The sequence below is a fragment of the Cricetulus griseus genome, chromosome 4 (assembly GCF_003668045.3).
Source record: "Cricetulus griseus strain 17A/GY chromosome 4, alternate assembly CriGri-PICRH-1.0, whole genome shotgun sequence".
NCBI classification, from domain to species: domain Eukaryota; kingdom Metazoa; phylum Chordata; class Mammalia; order Rodentia; family Cricetidae; genus Cricetulus; species Cricetulus griseus.
In genome coordinates this window covers 201,461,001-201,477,171 of record NC_048597.1, presented here as the reverse complement: position 1 = coordinate 201,477,171, position 16,171 = coordinate 201,461,001, and the positions used below count along the sequence as shown (strand labels likewise).

The window sequence follows — 16,171 nt, the reverse complement described above, 5'->3', positions numbered from 1 at the left end:
AGAAGGAGGACTGTTGAGCAAAGGGGTCCATACCAGGCTGGTGAAACCCACAGAAACAGCTGACCTGACAAGGGAGAGCCCTTGGTCCCCAGACTGATAGCTGGGAAACCAGCACGGGACTAATCCAGACCCCCTGAATGTAGGTGTCAGTGAGGAGATCTTGGAAATCTATGGGACCTCTTGTAGTGGATCAATACTTATCCCTAGCATAGGAATGAACTTTGGGAGCCCATCCCACATGGAGGGATACTCCCTGAGCCTAGACACAAGGCGGTTTACCTAGGCCCTATCCCAAAGAATAAGACAGATTTTGAAGACCCCCATGGAAGGCCTTACCTTCGCTGGGGAGCAGAAAGGGTATGGGATAGATAGGGTGTTAGTTGGGGGGGGGCAGGGGAGAAGGGGAGGGAGAAGGACCTGGGGTTGACATGTAAAATTTTTTTTTCTAATTAAAATAAAAAAGAATAAAATGAAAAAAGTTTTGTTTATCTTTTTAGTTAAGGTGGTTAATTTCATACAATAAATTCCATTATGAGATACAGGAATTGCACAAATTACATTACATTAAAATATGACACCTTATTATATTAAGGAATTTTCAGTTAGAGATATATTAGTATCACAAACACTAAAATATGCAACAGAAATGTAAAGTACCTGACCTGCACTATCAATGTAAGGCCAGGGTGGGTAAAATGACAAGTTCATACACAAGCTCTCTTAATCTGGTTTATATGCAATATATAAGTAAGTACTACAGAAAGCAGGTGTGTCTAGTTACTATTTGAGTTGCATTTTAAAATATAAGGTATTTATTATTTTAGAAAACAGTTCATATATCTTAATTTTTTATAAAAATGAACAATGGCAAGTAAAGAATTTTTACAAATAATGTAGTAAAACAATCTTTATCATAAAAAGGTTAGTATAAGTAAAAGTGAAGCACCTGTCATTTATTTCAAAAAGAGCTATCAGCTAAGACTCTTCTCTCAGGATAACCCAACCTAAGAACATTTAATCTTCATTAAATAAGCTCTAAAAGAATACATCCATGAAAGAACACAGTCCACGTGCCAAGATGAGAGACTCACTAATTATTATATTCACACATACACCATCCTTGGTACATACAAGTGCTCAGCTGATCCTCCATAGTGTTCGTTGACAATCTGGGGAGAATTTGAAGGCAACATATTTACTGTGTTTTCCTATTGTTTGTTTGTAAAGAGTTGTTTGACATGGAATGCAGTAAAGCAATGGTAAACAATGATAAGATTTATACATTCAGTTTTTATAAACTGTTTGTCATTATAAACATCCTGGTCATTAGACTGGTTTTGAAAAAGTGTCATGTGAGATACAAAGATACAATACATAATCCTAGACTTCTGGATAAAAATTCAGATCGAAAGTGTCTGTGATGCTAAATGTGCCAAGTAAGTAAATGTCCAAAGTTAGTACTCAAGCACCAAAGCCCTAAGATGTGAAGATCTTATTTGGTTGTGGCTCTGGCCAACTTTCCCTAGTAGCCTCATCCTGCCTTCATGAATAGTTAGCTTCAAATTATGCAGCTGAAGAGATGAAGACATACTTGTGGCAAGTAAAAACTGAAGCATAAAACACACTTTCTTTTGTAATAAAGTCAAATTCCCCACAGAGAACTTCATGAACTTTTATGAATGTTGCAGAACACACTTCTGATACATGCCCACAAGAAGTATTTTCTTTGCTTGTTAAAGCACGTTATTTCTGTGTGCCTTTTGAGTCCTAAAGACGACGATTAATTGTGAAAGTCCTGTCACCTGGAATCAAGTTTGCCCTCTTGACAAAGAAGAGAGGGACAGACAGACACAGAAGATGTGTTACTGCCTGTTAAGTTGAGAACTAAGGGCTTCATTTTTCCATAGCTCATGTGCTGTTTGTTTATTGCTTGCACTGTTTATGTTTACTTGGCTAATAGTGTCCCAAGAATCCAAATACTCGACTGGGACATGTGTCCTGACTGCATCTTTGAACTTATACCAGTGAAAGCAATGTTCAAGCCAGATAAAGATACTTGCAAATAACTGAAGGCTGGCTGTGAGCCCAACGCACATTTCTCTAATTTTGTTTTCAACTGGTTCTTTGCTTGATCCCTCTATCTTGATGAACGCCGTGTAGGAGTCCTTTCAAAGTACATGAAGTCCTGAAATTGGAAAGGGTATTATATTTAGATTGAGAAATGAATGACAGATAGAAATAATTATATTAATGCATATAATATATTTCCTTTGTAATTTATCATGAGAGCATCGTATTCCAGTAAAAAAAAATAAATCTAAAACATTCATGAGCACGACTAATGTATGAGAATGCAAGTGGATCATATGCTTTTCATAGTGAGCATTTTTATCATTAACTGAAGGAGAACCTTAGTAAAACTTAGGATGATGTAACACTAATGAGCATGATTGCAGTTGACTGGAAAGAGGAAAGGGGCAGCTGCTCTGTAGTTATTTTATTACATTAATTATCATGGGACAGCTGTTTTGAAGTAGTGAGAAAATAACTAATAGGAAATGATGATTACTGCGTCCACTGTCTGTATGACACCTTCCAGGTGTGTCCAGCAGCCTTTACCCAGTTAAGATTCGTCACTCTGCAATGCCATTATTTTTCTCCCTGCTACAAATGAGTAAATCTAGGTACCAAGTGCCAACCTGTGCCTAGAGGTGGCACAGACAGAAGCTAGCTAAGTTTCAAAATGAATTTTCTTCTAAAAAATACTGCTCATCAGAAGAAATGGGCCCACAGTGTAAGGCTTACAATGAGGAAGCAAGTGCCGAAAATCATCGCTTTCATCGTCACATCCAGGTCCAAAGGGAAGCGAATCTCAAAGTGGTCAGCATCTCCCATTGTTGATAGAAAGCCATTCCACTTTCTGATAATACTGCCGATGTTAGATGCTCCATCTAGAGAGTTGACCTGCAATGCCAAGAGTGGGACTTTAGGATGGCTGAAAAGCATAAAGGGACATGTGTATGTCTTCTTAGAAGCAGTTTGTGATATGATAATATAGAATACCGGAAAAAACACTAATGACATAATTTCAAATGAGGACCCCTAAGATTAAGTGTCCTGAAACTTTGTGTAACTGAGCTGGGATGTATCTTAAAACCCTCAGTCTTGTGACTTTTCCTCACTCTTAAATACATCTTCTGGGGACTTTGTCAGAAGGTATGGTTTGTATTGATGATTAAATTCATTTACGTAGCAGAGGGTGATAATTTGGGGATGGGAAACCATTTCCAACCAAGGAAACCTCCAAACAAAACTAAGGGGTAATACTATACAGTGAACACCACTCAAGCCCCTGTGGGCCAAATCTACCCTTCTGAGTGTATCTATGTATAAGAATGGGTTCCAACTTCTAAAAGAGGGGCCCTGACATTTGACAGTAGAAATACCTCATACATAGCTTCTAAAGTCCCTCTGTAATGAAATGATCACACACAATCTGCACTGGAAATCTGGTTTGCTGACATTTTCTATACAACTTTTTTTTTTCCAAAGAATTTTTTTTTTAGTTCAAATTAGAAACAAGCCTGTTTCACATGTTAATCCCTTCTCCCTCTCCCTCCCCTCTTCCCCCACCAGCTCCCTACACCATCCCCCCTCTGCTCCCCAGGGGGGTAAGGCCCTCCATGGGGATCCCCAAAGTCTGTCATACCATCTTGGGAGGGCCTAGGCCCTCCCCAATGTGTCCAGGCTGAGAAAGCATCCCTCCACATGGAATGGGCTCCCAAAGTCCTTTCTTCGGCCAGGGATAAATACTGATCTACTACCAGGGGCCCCATAGAGTGCTGAGGCCTCCTCATTGACATCAATGTTCAGGGGTCTGGATCAGTTCTGTGCTAGCCACCCAGACAGCAGTCTGGGGTCCATGGGCTCCCCCTTGTTCAGGTCAGCTGTTTCTGTGGGTTTCACCTGTCCAGTCTTGACTCTTAATAAGTGAGGCATGTTTCATTACATGATGACATAAAATAAAAGCTAGAAAGCTTTTTGTGTCATAGGAAGCAGGAGAGGGAATAAGTTTAGTGTATGTCAAGCCTCATCCTGTTAAAAGGCTTTGAGAAACCCTCCCAAACCTCAAGACTTTTATTTTAACAATTTCTTTGGCAGTCCCTGGGAAAAATGCAAAAGGCAAGAACAAACAAACAAACAAACAAACAAACAAACACAAAACCACTCTTTTTAATTTTTTCACATATTTTTCCTTTTATGAAAAAAATTTTAAATTGAGCTATGCATTTTCTCCATTCCCCTACCCTCCTCCTCTCTGCCCTTCCACCCTATTCCCTGCTCCCCCACATTCCCAGTTTACTCAGGAGATCTGTATTCCCCCCTTCCTAGGCAGATGTCTCTCTCAGGGTCTTCTTTGTTACCTAGGTTCTCTAGGGTTGTATCCTGTAGGCTGGTATCCCTTTTCTTTATTAGACCACTCTGTTTTGAGAAAATATTATAATACAACCCAGTCATTCATTATATCCATGCCCTTATGAATTCCTTAAGTACTGGGGTTTGCTAGATTTTTACATATAAAACCTATATTCCCATTTTAGAAATCATTGGGGAGAAATATATATATATATATATATTCAATTATTGATCCAATCAGGCTGTTTACTCCCAAAAGTTTAATGTTCTAAATTGGAAAAAAAATGTTTTAAAAAGGCAGCGCCACTCACATTGTGGAAAATATCAAGTAACCATGAGAAACCAAGTGAACACTTGCAATTAACTCTTTCTTCATACCATTTGACTCATTCATGTGAAAAACTGGTTAAGACAAGAAGAATGGTTTGAGGTCATAATGGAAAATGTAGAAGCAAAATTTCTATATATATATATATATATATATATATAGAGAGAGAGAGAGAGAGAGAGAGATAGATAGATATCTCTCTCTCTCTCTCTCTCTCTCTATATATATATATATAATATATATATATATATATTATATATATATATATATCTACCTCAAAAACGGAATCTGAACCACAGCCATAGGTTGCACATGGACCACGCACTCTCATCACATTCTCTTTCTTCTGATTTTGGATGCTGTAAGTGGCTCTGCATAAGTTCCAGTGTTCTGCAACAAATCCAATGGTGACACCAGGAGGACACTGCACTTCCAGCTGCATATGAAAAGTAACAGAAGTTATGATGTTGTATTGTACAATGCATAACTATGCCACTCATGTGCACACACCTGAACATGCTCTTGGTCATTCTAGGGCAAGGGGGAATTTATGTTAGGGACAGACTCATGTTTCCCTGGGGCCATTTGCAGGGTTGTATTTCCAAGAGGACTCTAAAGAGACGAGGTCATGTTTTACTGTGGGACAAAGAAAAGGCTTAACGAATAACTGCTCAACTGCTTGATGTAAGATTCCACCAGTGTTCCTAACAGGACATACAGCATTGTCACACAGTCAATCCTGAAGGACCTGAGGCAGAGAGGACCTTACATGAATGTACTGGCATTCATGATGCTGTGCTGTAATAAAGGCCTTTGAGCAGGCAGTAGTGGTGCCCGCCTTTAATCCCAGCTCTTAGGAGGCAAAGGCAGGTGGATCTCTGTGAGTTTGAGGTCAGCTTGGTCTACAGAGAGAGTTCCAGGACATCCAGGGCTACACAGAGAAACCCTGTCTTGAAAAAAAAGAAAACAGAAAAAATGTAATAACAGCCTTTGTTTCATTTAGGAGTTTCATGTATAATAGGAGTAGTTAACTTAATAAATCAGACCCAGCAAAACTAAATCTACATGACAACTACAACAAATAAAAAAAACAAAGGAGAAAGAAGCACTGTGAAATTTGTATGAAAGTATTCCCCATTTGATGGGAATGCATTCCAAGACATTGGTTGATGTCTTAAATAGGGATAGTTCTGAACCCAAAATATAGCATACTTTACAATAAACACATGCCTATAGTCATTAAACTCCACCTACAGCAAAGTTATTTATCATTTGGTTGCAGTACAGTACCAACAAGAACCATTAGCTATAGAATAGCTACAATACTCTGTCCTACAATAGAAATTATATGAATGTAGTCTTTCAACTGCCTCTGTGTGTATGCAGTTATACCTTGGATACTCTGCACAAAACAATAAATCAAGATCCAGAATTCACCACATTATTCAGCGTATGAATTGTTTATTTCTGGAACTTGTTATTAATATTTCAGACTATATTTGTCTATAGTAACCAAACCACAAAAAGTAAAACTGCTGATGGAAGTGGGGGAGCTGCTTGCTATAACAGTTAAAAGCTTGCATGTGGAGGTAGACAATAGCACTTTATTAAAGATTTTTAAAACATTGTACACTGTGCTGTTGTACTTAATTACCCATGCATTAAAATTTTATCAAAGCTGTCAGGACTTGCATTGCCAGAGCCATTGTTCATATATACAAATTTGTAACTATACAAAACATTGAATTTGATAGTTCCCTAGAACCAAAACTTTAAAATTGGTGACACTGTAAGACCATAAAGCAAGGCTCAACAATGACAAGAGAATTGAAACAATTCCTTATAAACAGAATTACATCAATTCCTTATATTCTGTCAGGTCACAAAAGAATAAAACTAGAACCAACAATAAGGAAAATTATAGAAATTATACAAATATTTGCACATTTTCAATGAATACTGAATCAGTGAAGAAATCAAGGGAAAAATTGAAACAGTAATAGATTCAAACTAAAACATCAACAAAGCTTCTCAGACCACCAGGACACAGACAGGGAAGTTCTAAGGGAAATATTACAGCTGGGAGAGCTTGCATTAAAAATCAAATGATCCACTCAAAATTCTAAAAAATCAACAGGAAGTCAAATCCAAAGTGAAGCAAATAGCAAGTAATCATACAGATTAATGTAGAGATTGATGAAATAGGGACTAAAAGGAGACACAGAATCAACTAAAATATTTTCTTTTTTGAAAAGAAAAGCAAGTTTGAAAAATCCCTAACTATATGAACCAAAATAAAAAGAGGTCATAAATTAATAAAATTAGAGACAAGAGAGATGTCCAAAACAAAATCCAATGTAATCCAGAAGTACACTTTGGCAATGATAGGAAAACTTTCCAAGCAGCTAAATACATGGCCTGTCAAAATTAAATCCGGAAGATATACATAATTTATGCAGACAAGCAATGAGATTAAAGCAGTCACTACTCCATCTTCTTACTAAAGAAAAGTCTAGGACTGGACAGATGCAGAGTTAAATTCTACTGAACTTTCAAGGACTAGTTAATGTCTTAAACTATTTTTCAAAATAGAGAGTAAATGAAACCATCAAATTGATTGAGCAATGGTAGTACCCTGGTACCACAACCAAATAAAGGCAGAACATAAAAGGAAACTACAGAGCAACTCTCCTGCTCAACAGACAGAAACCACCAGTAAAATATTGGAAGCTGAATTCAAGAACCTGTAAAGAAGATCATACTTTGTGATCCATTTCAGGGATCTAAATGTCCAAGACCATGAGACTAGATAGGTCATGGGCATAGAGGAAAATCTGCTATTATTGTGCTAAAAGAACATATTACAATAGCAACAGATCAGAGCATGACTTGACCCTCATCATTGAGGCTTCTCGAAGTAGATGAGAATTACCATAGACACACACAACTGGACAATATGCAGCAAGTAAGAGACTTTGGAGCACTCAGTCCTAAATGGAATGTCTTCATCAACACCCGGACCTCAAGCCTTAGGATCTATTCTGAAGAGAAGGTGAAAAACTTCTAAGAACCAGAGGTGACGAAAGACTCTCAGGAAACAGCATCTTCTTAGCACAACAGGACAAATGCACATGAACTCACAGAGTCTATGACATATGCAGTTTTCTTTTCAGTAATTTTTTTTCTGAGCCTGCATATATCAAAGGGGAGACATCAAACCACAATACAGAGCATTTGCACTGTAGGTCTAGCTTTGCTATGGGTAGAGCACTCCAGTCTGGCATTCTGTCTACTTTTAAGTCTTGTTCTGCTTTTTTTTTCTTTTTCTTTTGCACAAAGGTGTAGGCTGTGATGGGTACTACAATCAAAAGCCCTTCCCAATTTGTCATCTGGTGAATATGTTGGTACCATTACATACCATGTGACTACAGTCCATCCCTGTAAGTACCTAATCCATCGGACAGTAGCTATTCACAAGACAGACTCAAGTTGTACTTGACCCCCACCTCTCAGTTGAAGAGATAGAGGAAAACTGAAATTCTGTCCTTTGACAGCTTTCTCCCTCCCCACTGGCCAGTTTCTGTTTTGTTCTTTATTGTAGGGTCAGAAATTTCCATCCCATGTAGTATATGGAAAGGAGAAGACCAACCACACTGTAAAGGGCAGATCAGGCACAAGTGTCTATTCCACTCCTGTTCTCTGACCTCTTGCCTTGCACAGGAGCAGCAGAAGCAACAGCAGGTACATCGGAAAGGCCTCTGCATGGTCATGATCTCTCGGCCCAGGCAGTCAGTGACCCGGAGCACGAAGGGTCGGAGGTTCCGATAGGCATTCCTGGTGTAGTCATCTGTGTCTTCAGTAACAATGTATACCATCTGGTCTATGTTGTTTTTGATATCATATCTATTATTAGTTTCAAACCCTGTTATCACTAAAAGTTAGAATGACAAAAGAATTTTAGATTAGAACAAGTCAAACAGGCCTCAAGAAGCCTTTGCTATAAAAAGAAAGGAAGGAGAGAGAGAAAGAGAGAGAGAAGACGAAGACAAAGAAGAAGAAGAAGACAAAGAAGAAGAAGAAGAAGAAGAAGAAGAAGAAGAAGAAGAAGAAGAAGAAGAAGAAGAAGAAGAAGAAGAAGACCAACAACAACAACAACAACATCAACAACAGAACAACAGTTAGGACTGAAAACCAAATAGTTTTTTCTTTAAACTTTCAGATAAAATACAACCATGTGACCCATGAGGGTTGAGTGTTTTAAAAGTTTAGAACAATTGCTAAGTTTAATATTAAATTATTTTTTAAAATTTTTCCCACATAAAAGTAATAGTTAATATAACATTCCTGGAATAAAAGAATCCAGAAAATTTTCATAATAAGACCATTTTAATGAATCACACATCAGACCATGAATTAATTGGCACATGAAATTGATGAAATGACTAGGGACACACTCCTTGCAGATAAGAAAACAAATCCAGAACAACCAAAGCCCTGAGTAGTGCCCAGAGGGGCATGTCCAGCTCCTACACCAAGAAAGAACGAGTAATTCTGCAGGGAAATGGAGAACAGCAGAGCATCACCTGACTGGGATCATTTATCCAGACTTCCATAGCAACAGCCTGTAGGGGAACCTGTAGCCACGGGCGTGGTCAGGCAAACCTGTAGCCAGCCCCTAAGCAGGCATGGCTACAGGTTCCCCTACAACAGCCACAGACTAGAACTCAGGAGTCTTGGTTTGTTTTCTCTGTGCCAATGACTGTAGTGGAGCAGGGGGCTCTAGCTAGCTCAGTTCACCTCCCACCTTCTTGTTCTCATCTGAATAAGATGAACGCAGAGAAAAAAAACTGGACAAATGATACCAGGGACTAACCAGATTAGATGTCAGTCCTTTCTGGGTTTAAAACCATCAGTCTGTGGAGTACTGGTTAATAAAACTACATAGAAAATTCATTTTATTGCTTTTGTGAAGAAAAGTTAATAGAGGATAGTCTTCTGCCTTTGAATCACTAAAAGCTCATGGACATAAAATAAGGCACTAGGTATAAAATAATACAAATTTCCATCTGATTAAAATACTGGTCATTAAAACACAATGCTAGTCAAAACACAATTATACGTACATTCCAGAGGCTCAAAATGCTGAAGAACATGTATGTTGTCCAACTGTGGGAACAGAACAAAAGCAATTAGAAGAAGACAGAAAGCCAGAATTAATTTTAATTATCAAGACAAAAGAACTTGATGACACAGTATTAAAATGTATCAGTCAGGAGCTGGAGAGTTGGCTCTGCCTTAAGGACACCAGCTGCATTTCCAGAGGATGTGTGAGTGGCTCCCGGAACCACATGGTTGCTCACAACCATCTGTAACTCCAGTTCTAGGGAAACAGACATTCGCTTCTGGGTACCAGGATGGAAGTGGTACACAGATACATATGCAGGCGAAATACCCATGTGCATGAAGTAAAATAAAAATAACTAAAATGTATCAATTGATGCCAAATATCTCTTTGAAAATTGAATGGAATGTAAAAATTTAATCAGTTGAGATTATCTCATCTGCATCCAATTAGATGGATATTAGCAGAGGTGTCTAAATAAAAAAATACACTGCCAGGTAGTTCCACATTAAAGATCAGAGAGCAGACTTCATAACTATAATTTTGCTACTGTTATGAATTGTAATGTAAAAGTCTGATATGCAGGATGTATTTTCGCTGTTGTAAATTGAACACAAAACATCGTGATTAATCATAAAACAATATGTAATTATATATTGTGAAATATTTATTTCTAATTACAGATAAATGAAATTTTCTCTTGAAAAAAAAATAGAGAGATGACTGACATCAGGAAAACATCTGTTTTCTACAGTGATAATACATTGAGGAGCCCAGGTACATGTAAATGATCTTAAGTTATTGCTCTATCAGCTTCTCTGAGATGTTCACATAGAAGCAAGTCAGGATGACTTAACACAGACTAGACACAACATGCAATGCTCTTGTGGTTTAGGGAAGGTAAACAAGCCAAAGCAAGCCTGAATAGGATCTCTGCTTCACATTATTTCCTGAGAACCTCTCAAAGTGGTTAAACACATGGATTTGCATTCACTAACACCAGGTTCTTGCCCAAGTGCATACTTTAGTGTGGATGCATGGGGATAGCACCATGTAAGTAGGATCTGGAGTAAGGGGAGGAAACATTCTAAGACAACAGTTCATGAAAAGGAAGGTTAAAAACAACATTAGAGAACTTCTAATTGAACAGTATTGGAATTACTTTGAACAGTTTGATGGCTTTATTATCTGTTCCCATTCAGAGAATCCCAGAAAATATACACCATCTCCTCTGTGACAGACAGATATGAATCAACATAAATACAAATCCTTTATATCATTAGACCATTCATAATCACGATCATAGAAAGCTACCTAAAATGTTGCAATGTATCAAAATTCATTAAATAATGAAAGCTACATGAATGTAAAAAGATTAAAAACAACTGGCTATGGATGATATTGTGTGATTAGTTACAAAAAGACATAGGAGAATATCCTATATATCCATGTTTAATGTAAAACTTATAAACTAATAAGGGGTCATTTCATATAAGATATCAAAATGACTCCTACAATTGTTTGCAGCTCCTTTTGTAAAATACTAAGAAATTAAAATACAGAAATAAAAATAAAAGCTATTACTATGTGGTAAAAATGTCTACAGAAGGGCAAAATGTTCTGATTACTGCTGATGTGGAAGTTTCCTAGGCGCTGTGCCAGGAGGGACTAGACAAACACGTGGAGTCACAGGCAAATACAGGGCTCTGGAAATATTCTAAAGCTTCAGTGAATGGATAAGGGTTCTTGGAAGTCTTAACTAAGTATCACATGACCTGTACTTGCCGTCTCAAACCACCTGACAGGGAAATGATTCAAGACGGTGTAACTAAGAATGTCCAGAGCCAGCATCTGTAGGACATGCCTCTGTGTGCCAGCAGCATGATGGCCATTACAAGTTTATCCACTAAAGCTTCTCACAATGTGACAGTCTGCCCTTGATTAAACCACTTCATGGATGATGAAGACTACAAGGCTAAAGTAAGTAAAGGGCAGAGAGGAGAAAAACCAGGTTTGTTTGACACCACACTTTACTTTTTCATTTGTTTTAAACTCAAATAATTCCTGAAAGGGAAAATAGAATTCATAAAAAATAATACACACAGACTGGAGAGATAGATCAGCTGTTAAGCTGTTAATTCCCAGCACCACATGGTGGCTCACAACCATCTATAATGAGATCTGGTGCCCTCTTCTGGTGTCCAAGCATGCATACAAGCAGAAAAATGTATACATAATAAATAAATCTTTTTTTAAAAAAATACACTGATTTGCTCTCAAAGTAAAAGCAGAAATTGAGATGGCCTTTGCAAAAAATTTCGTATTTCAAAAGGCGATTTCATTAGAGAAATGGAGATTTCTAGTGTGACTCACTACAGTCACTTCTGAAAGCCTTTTAGAATAGTAAATGCATCTACCACTTCCTGTGAATGGATTTTATATTTCATCAAAAGTTTGCTCAAGAAACTTTATCAAGAAATTTCATTCATGTAAAATTCAAATGTTTTCTTATCTAACCCTGTTGATTTTCATGTATTAGCAATGCAACAGTCTATCTTTGATTTTCAACACATAAGCCTAACAAGTCCCTCCTACACAGACAACTAAAAACTGACATATGTCAACTCCAAGAGTGTTTGGTTTAACTACATCAGAACACATAAAATTGGGATGCCTTGCAAAACAGTGTATTTAAATACTTCCTTTTTCAAAAAGAAAACCAGATTTACAAGTTCAGAAGGCATTTCCACAATTAGCTTTATCTTATTTTGGCCAACAAGTTTTCTTTTGCAGATTTTAGATATCATTCGTACAAAAACTGTCTATCACATTAGCTTTTATTTCAGCTCTGTGATTTATATGTACAAGAAATTGGGGAGTCACTGTGCTGTATGAAGGGGACATGGATTTTGGCTTGAAGCAACATCTTATGCTTACTTAGATTTATGTGTTAGGGGGTTCAGGAATGTTAAAGAGTCTGAGATGTTGCAAAGAAGCCATGGGTTGAACATTTTGTGATCCCCATCTCCCCTTGTTCAGTGCTCTCTTCTTCCTTATTTTTTTTCTTGATCCTTATTCTTTTTTTTTTCTTGACATGAACACTTTACTTGTGACTCTCATTTTTATTTTTCTAATTTTCTTGAGAAAGCCATACTGAATAATTTGAAAGTCAGCTTTATTGCTTCAAAACAAACTTATGTATCTTATGAATGCATTATTGTTCTCACTGTTTACCTGTAAATCCACCATCATGGCTCTCAGCAAGCCAGACTCTCCCATCGGTGAACCATCTCCCTAGTCACCCTTGCCAGAATCTTGCTTTCTGTTTATACCCCATGGTCACTCTTCACAGGAAAATGCTTTAGATATATTAGGGTACCTGAGCTAAATATTCCAGACCAGGAGGGCAGCTGGGCATAGGAGTTGGCCCTGGCATCCACATTACCGGAGCAGGCTGATTCGTCATAGGATATTTGCCAGGCTGGTACTGGATAGGATGGGCACCACCAGTGGGATGGTACAAGGGGATAGCACCGGGATGCTGTGGAATATTGTATCCCATCGGCAAGCCTGCAGGTGTAGGGGCAGCTGGTCCACCAGGTCCTGTGTTCTCAAACAGATGAAAGTATTATGTATTATCACTTTAGTGTATTGGAAGTTGTATGATTTTTACATTAGAAAATAAAGATGCAAAATGTTCTTAAAGAAAACATGTCCTTTCATCTCCTAGTGTCTCCCATATATTAACACTGTACTAGGGGGAATATTCACATATTAGTTCTTCTGATCATCTTAAAACTTGTGACATAATTATGCCCTTTGGCACACTGAGAAACAAGGTGGCCTTTTATTGTATGAAGCTTCTCCTTTACTGAGCATAAACACTCTTGAAACCATTCTCTGTGGTTTATCTAGGATGGGTATATCACACACACAAAAGTGTACAACATATAACCTGTGTGCTAGGTTTCTCTCCATCTGTATGTTTTCATCTTCTATCCACATTATTGTACATTCATAGTGTTTTCAGTACTTTATTCTTTTATATGACTGAGCAATATCCTACAATATGGTAGATATCACACTGTATGTTTTCTTTAATTCAAGGATGCTTGGATTATATTCCTGTTGGTGATTATAGTAACACTGTTATCATTACATCCATGTATACATTTGGTATGAACATTTTTTTAAAAAGACACAGGCTTACTTTGTAATCCCAGATGGTCTAAAACTGTAGATGAGGTTGGTTTTACACTTATAGAGATCCACCTGCCTCTGTTTTCCTCCTGAGTGCTGGAATTAAAGGTAGATGCACTAGCAATTTTTCTTGGGCCAGAGATTGAATAATTTACTGAAAGAAACTAGCTGGTATGTGGCAAAAGGAGAATTCAAACATTCTGACTACTTTGGTACTCTTTTTATACCATTCTTTTAAGTTCGCATACAATGTGGTTTCATTAGGGCATTTTCACACACATGCCATTCCATTTTGTTCTTAGTCATCTTTTCCCTTCTCTATGATTCTCTGTAGATGGAGTTTCTTTCCAGCTTGATCCCACAGCTGATTAGCCACAAATAAACACATTTAAGACTGATATTAATTTATAAACTGTTAGATGATGTCTAGGCTTCTTATTGGCTAACTCTGTCTTAATTATTAACTGATTTCTCTTAATCTATATATTGCCATGAGGATGTGGCTTACCCATAATCCAGCATGTTACTCCTTGGGCAGCATGGCATCCCATCACAGCCCTCTCTGTCCTCCACCCCCAGCCTTCTCCTGGTCTGGTAGCCCTGCCTATCCTTCCTGTCTGGCCACTGGCCAATCAGTGTTTTATTCAGCAATCAATAAGAGAAACATATATACAGAAGAACATCCCCCATAACTCCCCCATCCCTTCTTCTTCCCTTACAGTAAACCCCCTCTCCAAATCATCTGCTTTTCTGTTTTTTGCATCTTATATGCATTCGATTATACTACATCAGTCCTCCTCTCCATTCATCTGTTGATGGATATCTAGGTTAGTTTCAATGTTGATGGATATCTAGGCAAGTGCCTCTGTGGCATTGTTTCTTAGAGTTCTTCAGGTACATAACCAGGAATGACATGGCAGTTCTGTTCACCTTTCTTAGAAAGTTCCATGGTGATTTCTATCATGGCTGCCTGAATTTACATGTTCGGACGACCAGCAGTAAATGAAGACTTCTCTACATTCTCTCCAACATTTGCTCTTCTCTTCTCTTCTCTTCTCTTCTCTTCTCTTCTCTTCTCTTCTCTTCTCTTCTCTTCTCTCTCACTCTCTCTCTCTGTCTCTGTCTGTCTCTCTCTCTCTCTCTCTCTCTCTCTCTCTCTCTCTTTCTCTCTCTAAAAAGTTAATGGCCATTTTGACTGGAGTAAAACAGAATACCAATGAAGTCTACATTGCATATCCCTGAACCTAAGGATGTTGAACACCTTTTGAAATATTTTTAGGGGCTACTCAGATGCCTAAGTGCATAAAACAACTTGCTGTACAAGTCTGACTCGAGTTCAATCCCAAGAACCCAGTGAAAAGAGAAACAACTTCCAAAGTTGGTCTTTGACCTCCACACTCACTCTGACCCTTGTACCCACTGCCCCCCATAAAGAAATTTTAAAAGTGTTTTGGATTGTTTGCATTTACTCTTCTGAACTGTCCACTCATGTCATTAGCTCATGCACTCACTAGGCTTTTGTTCCTTTTTAATTACTCTAGATATTAGCTCTCTGTTGGATGTGCGTATTCTGCTCTTTGTGGCCTCTGTTGTGCAGAAACTTTTCAATTTCATGTGATCCCTCCTGTCAATTCTTGGGAGTGTTTCCTGTGATAGTGAAGTCCTTCCCAGGAATGTGTTGCCCATGCCTTTTATCTTAAGTGTTTTTCTTCAGCAGTTTCACAGACAACTCTGACCCATGTGTGTGTTTGTGTGTGTGTTTGTGTGTGTGTGTGTGTGTGTGTGTGTGTGTGTGTGTGTGTGTGTGTGTGTAGGGTGAGAGATACAGATCTAATTGCATTTGTTTTCCTATCTTCATTTGTTGAAAGAGGTTGTCTCCACTCCTTCCAAACACAATGAATGATTGTGACTTTGCTATTTTAGTGGCTGTATCTTTGGATTTATCGCTAGATTCTCTTCTACTGGCTTATGTGGTGGCTAATCATTGGTTGTCTACTTGACACACTTGGTAAGAGGAAACTTTTCCTGAAGAATTGCCTCCATGAGACTGGCTTGTGGGTATCTGTGGTCCATTTTCTTGGTTGTGATGTGGAATGGCCCAGGCC

General features: G+C 38.1%; 1 protein-coding gene across 5 annotated transcripts in view; it reads right to left on the bottom strand.

The window, feature by feature from the left end:
* Window positions 1–465: 465 nt before the first annotated feature.
* Window positions 466–16,171, bottom strand: part of Plscr4 (phospholipid scramblase 4) — a 38,868-nt gene continuing 23,162 nt past the window's right edge. For 4 of the 5 annotated variants that reach the window (XM_027410946.2, XM_027410947.2, XM_027410948.2 and 1 more), the window contains 6 exons: window positions 13,246–13,469; window positions 9,868–9,910; window positions 8,449–8,675; window positions 5,019–5,180; window positions 2,806–2,964; window positions 466–2,185 (listed from right to left, as the gene is read on the bottom strand). In XM_027410946.2, coding sequence (XP_027266747.1) covers window positions 2,138–2,185; window positions 2,806–2,964; window positions 5,019–5,180; window positions 8,449–8,675; window positions 9,868–9,910; window positions 13,246–13,469 — 863 coding nt within the window. In that variant the 3' untranslated portion in view covers window positions 466–2,137. The remainder of the gene's footprint in view (window positions 2,186–2,805; window positions 2,965–5,018; window positions 5,181–8,448; window positions 8,676–9,867; window positions 9,911–13,245; window positions 13,470–16,171) is intronic. The other variant, XM_027410951.2, reaches the window with a different exon arrangement.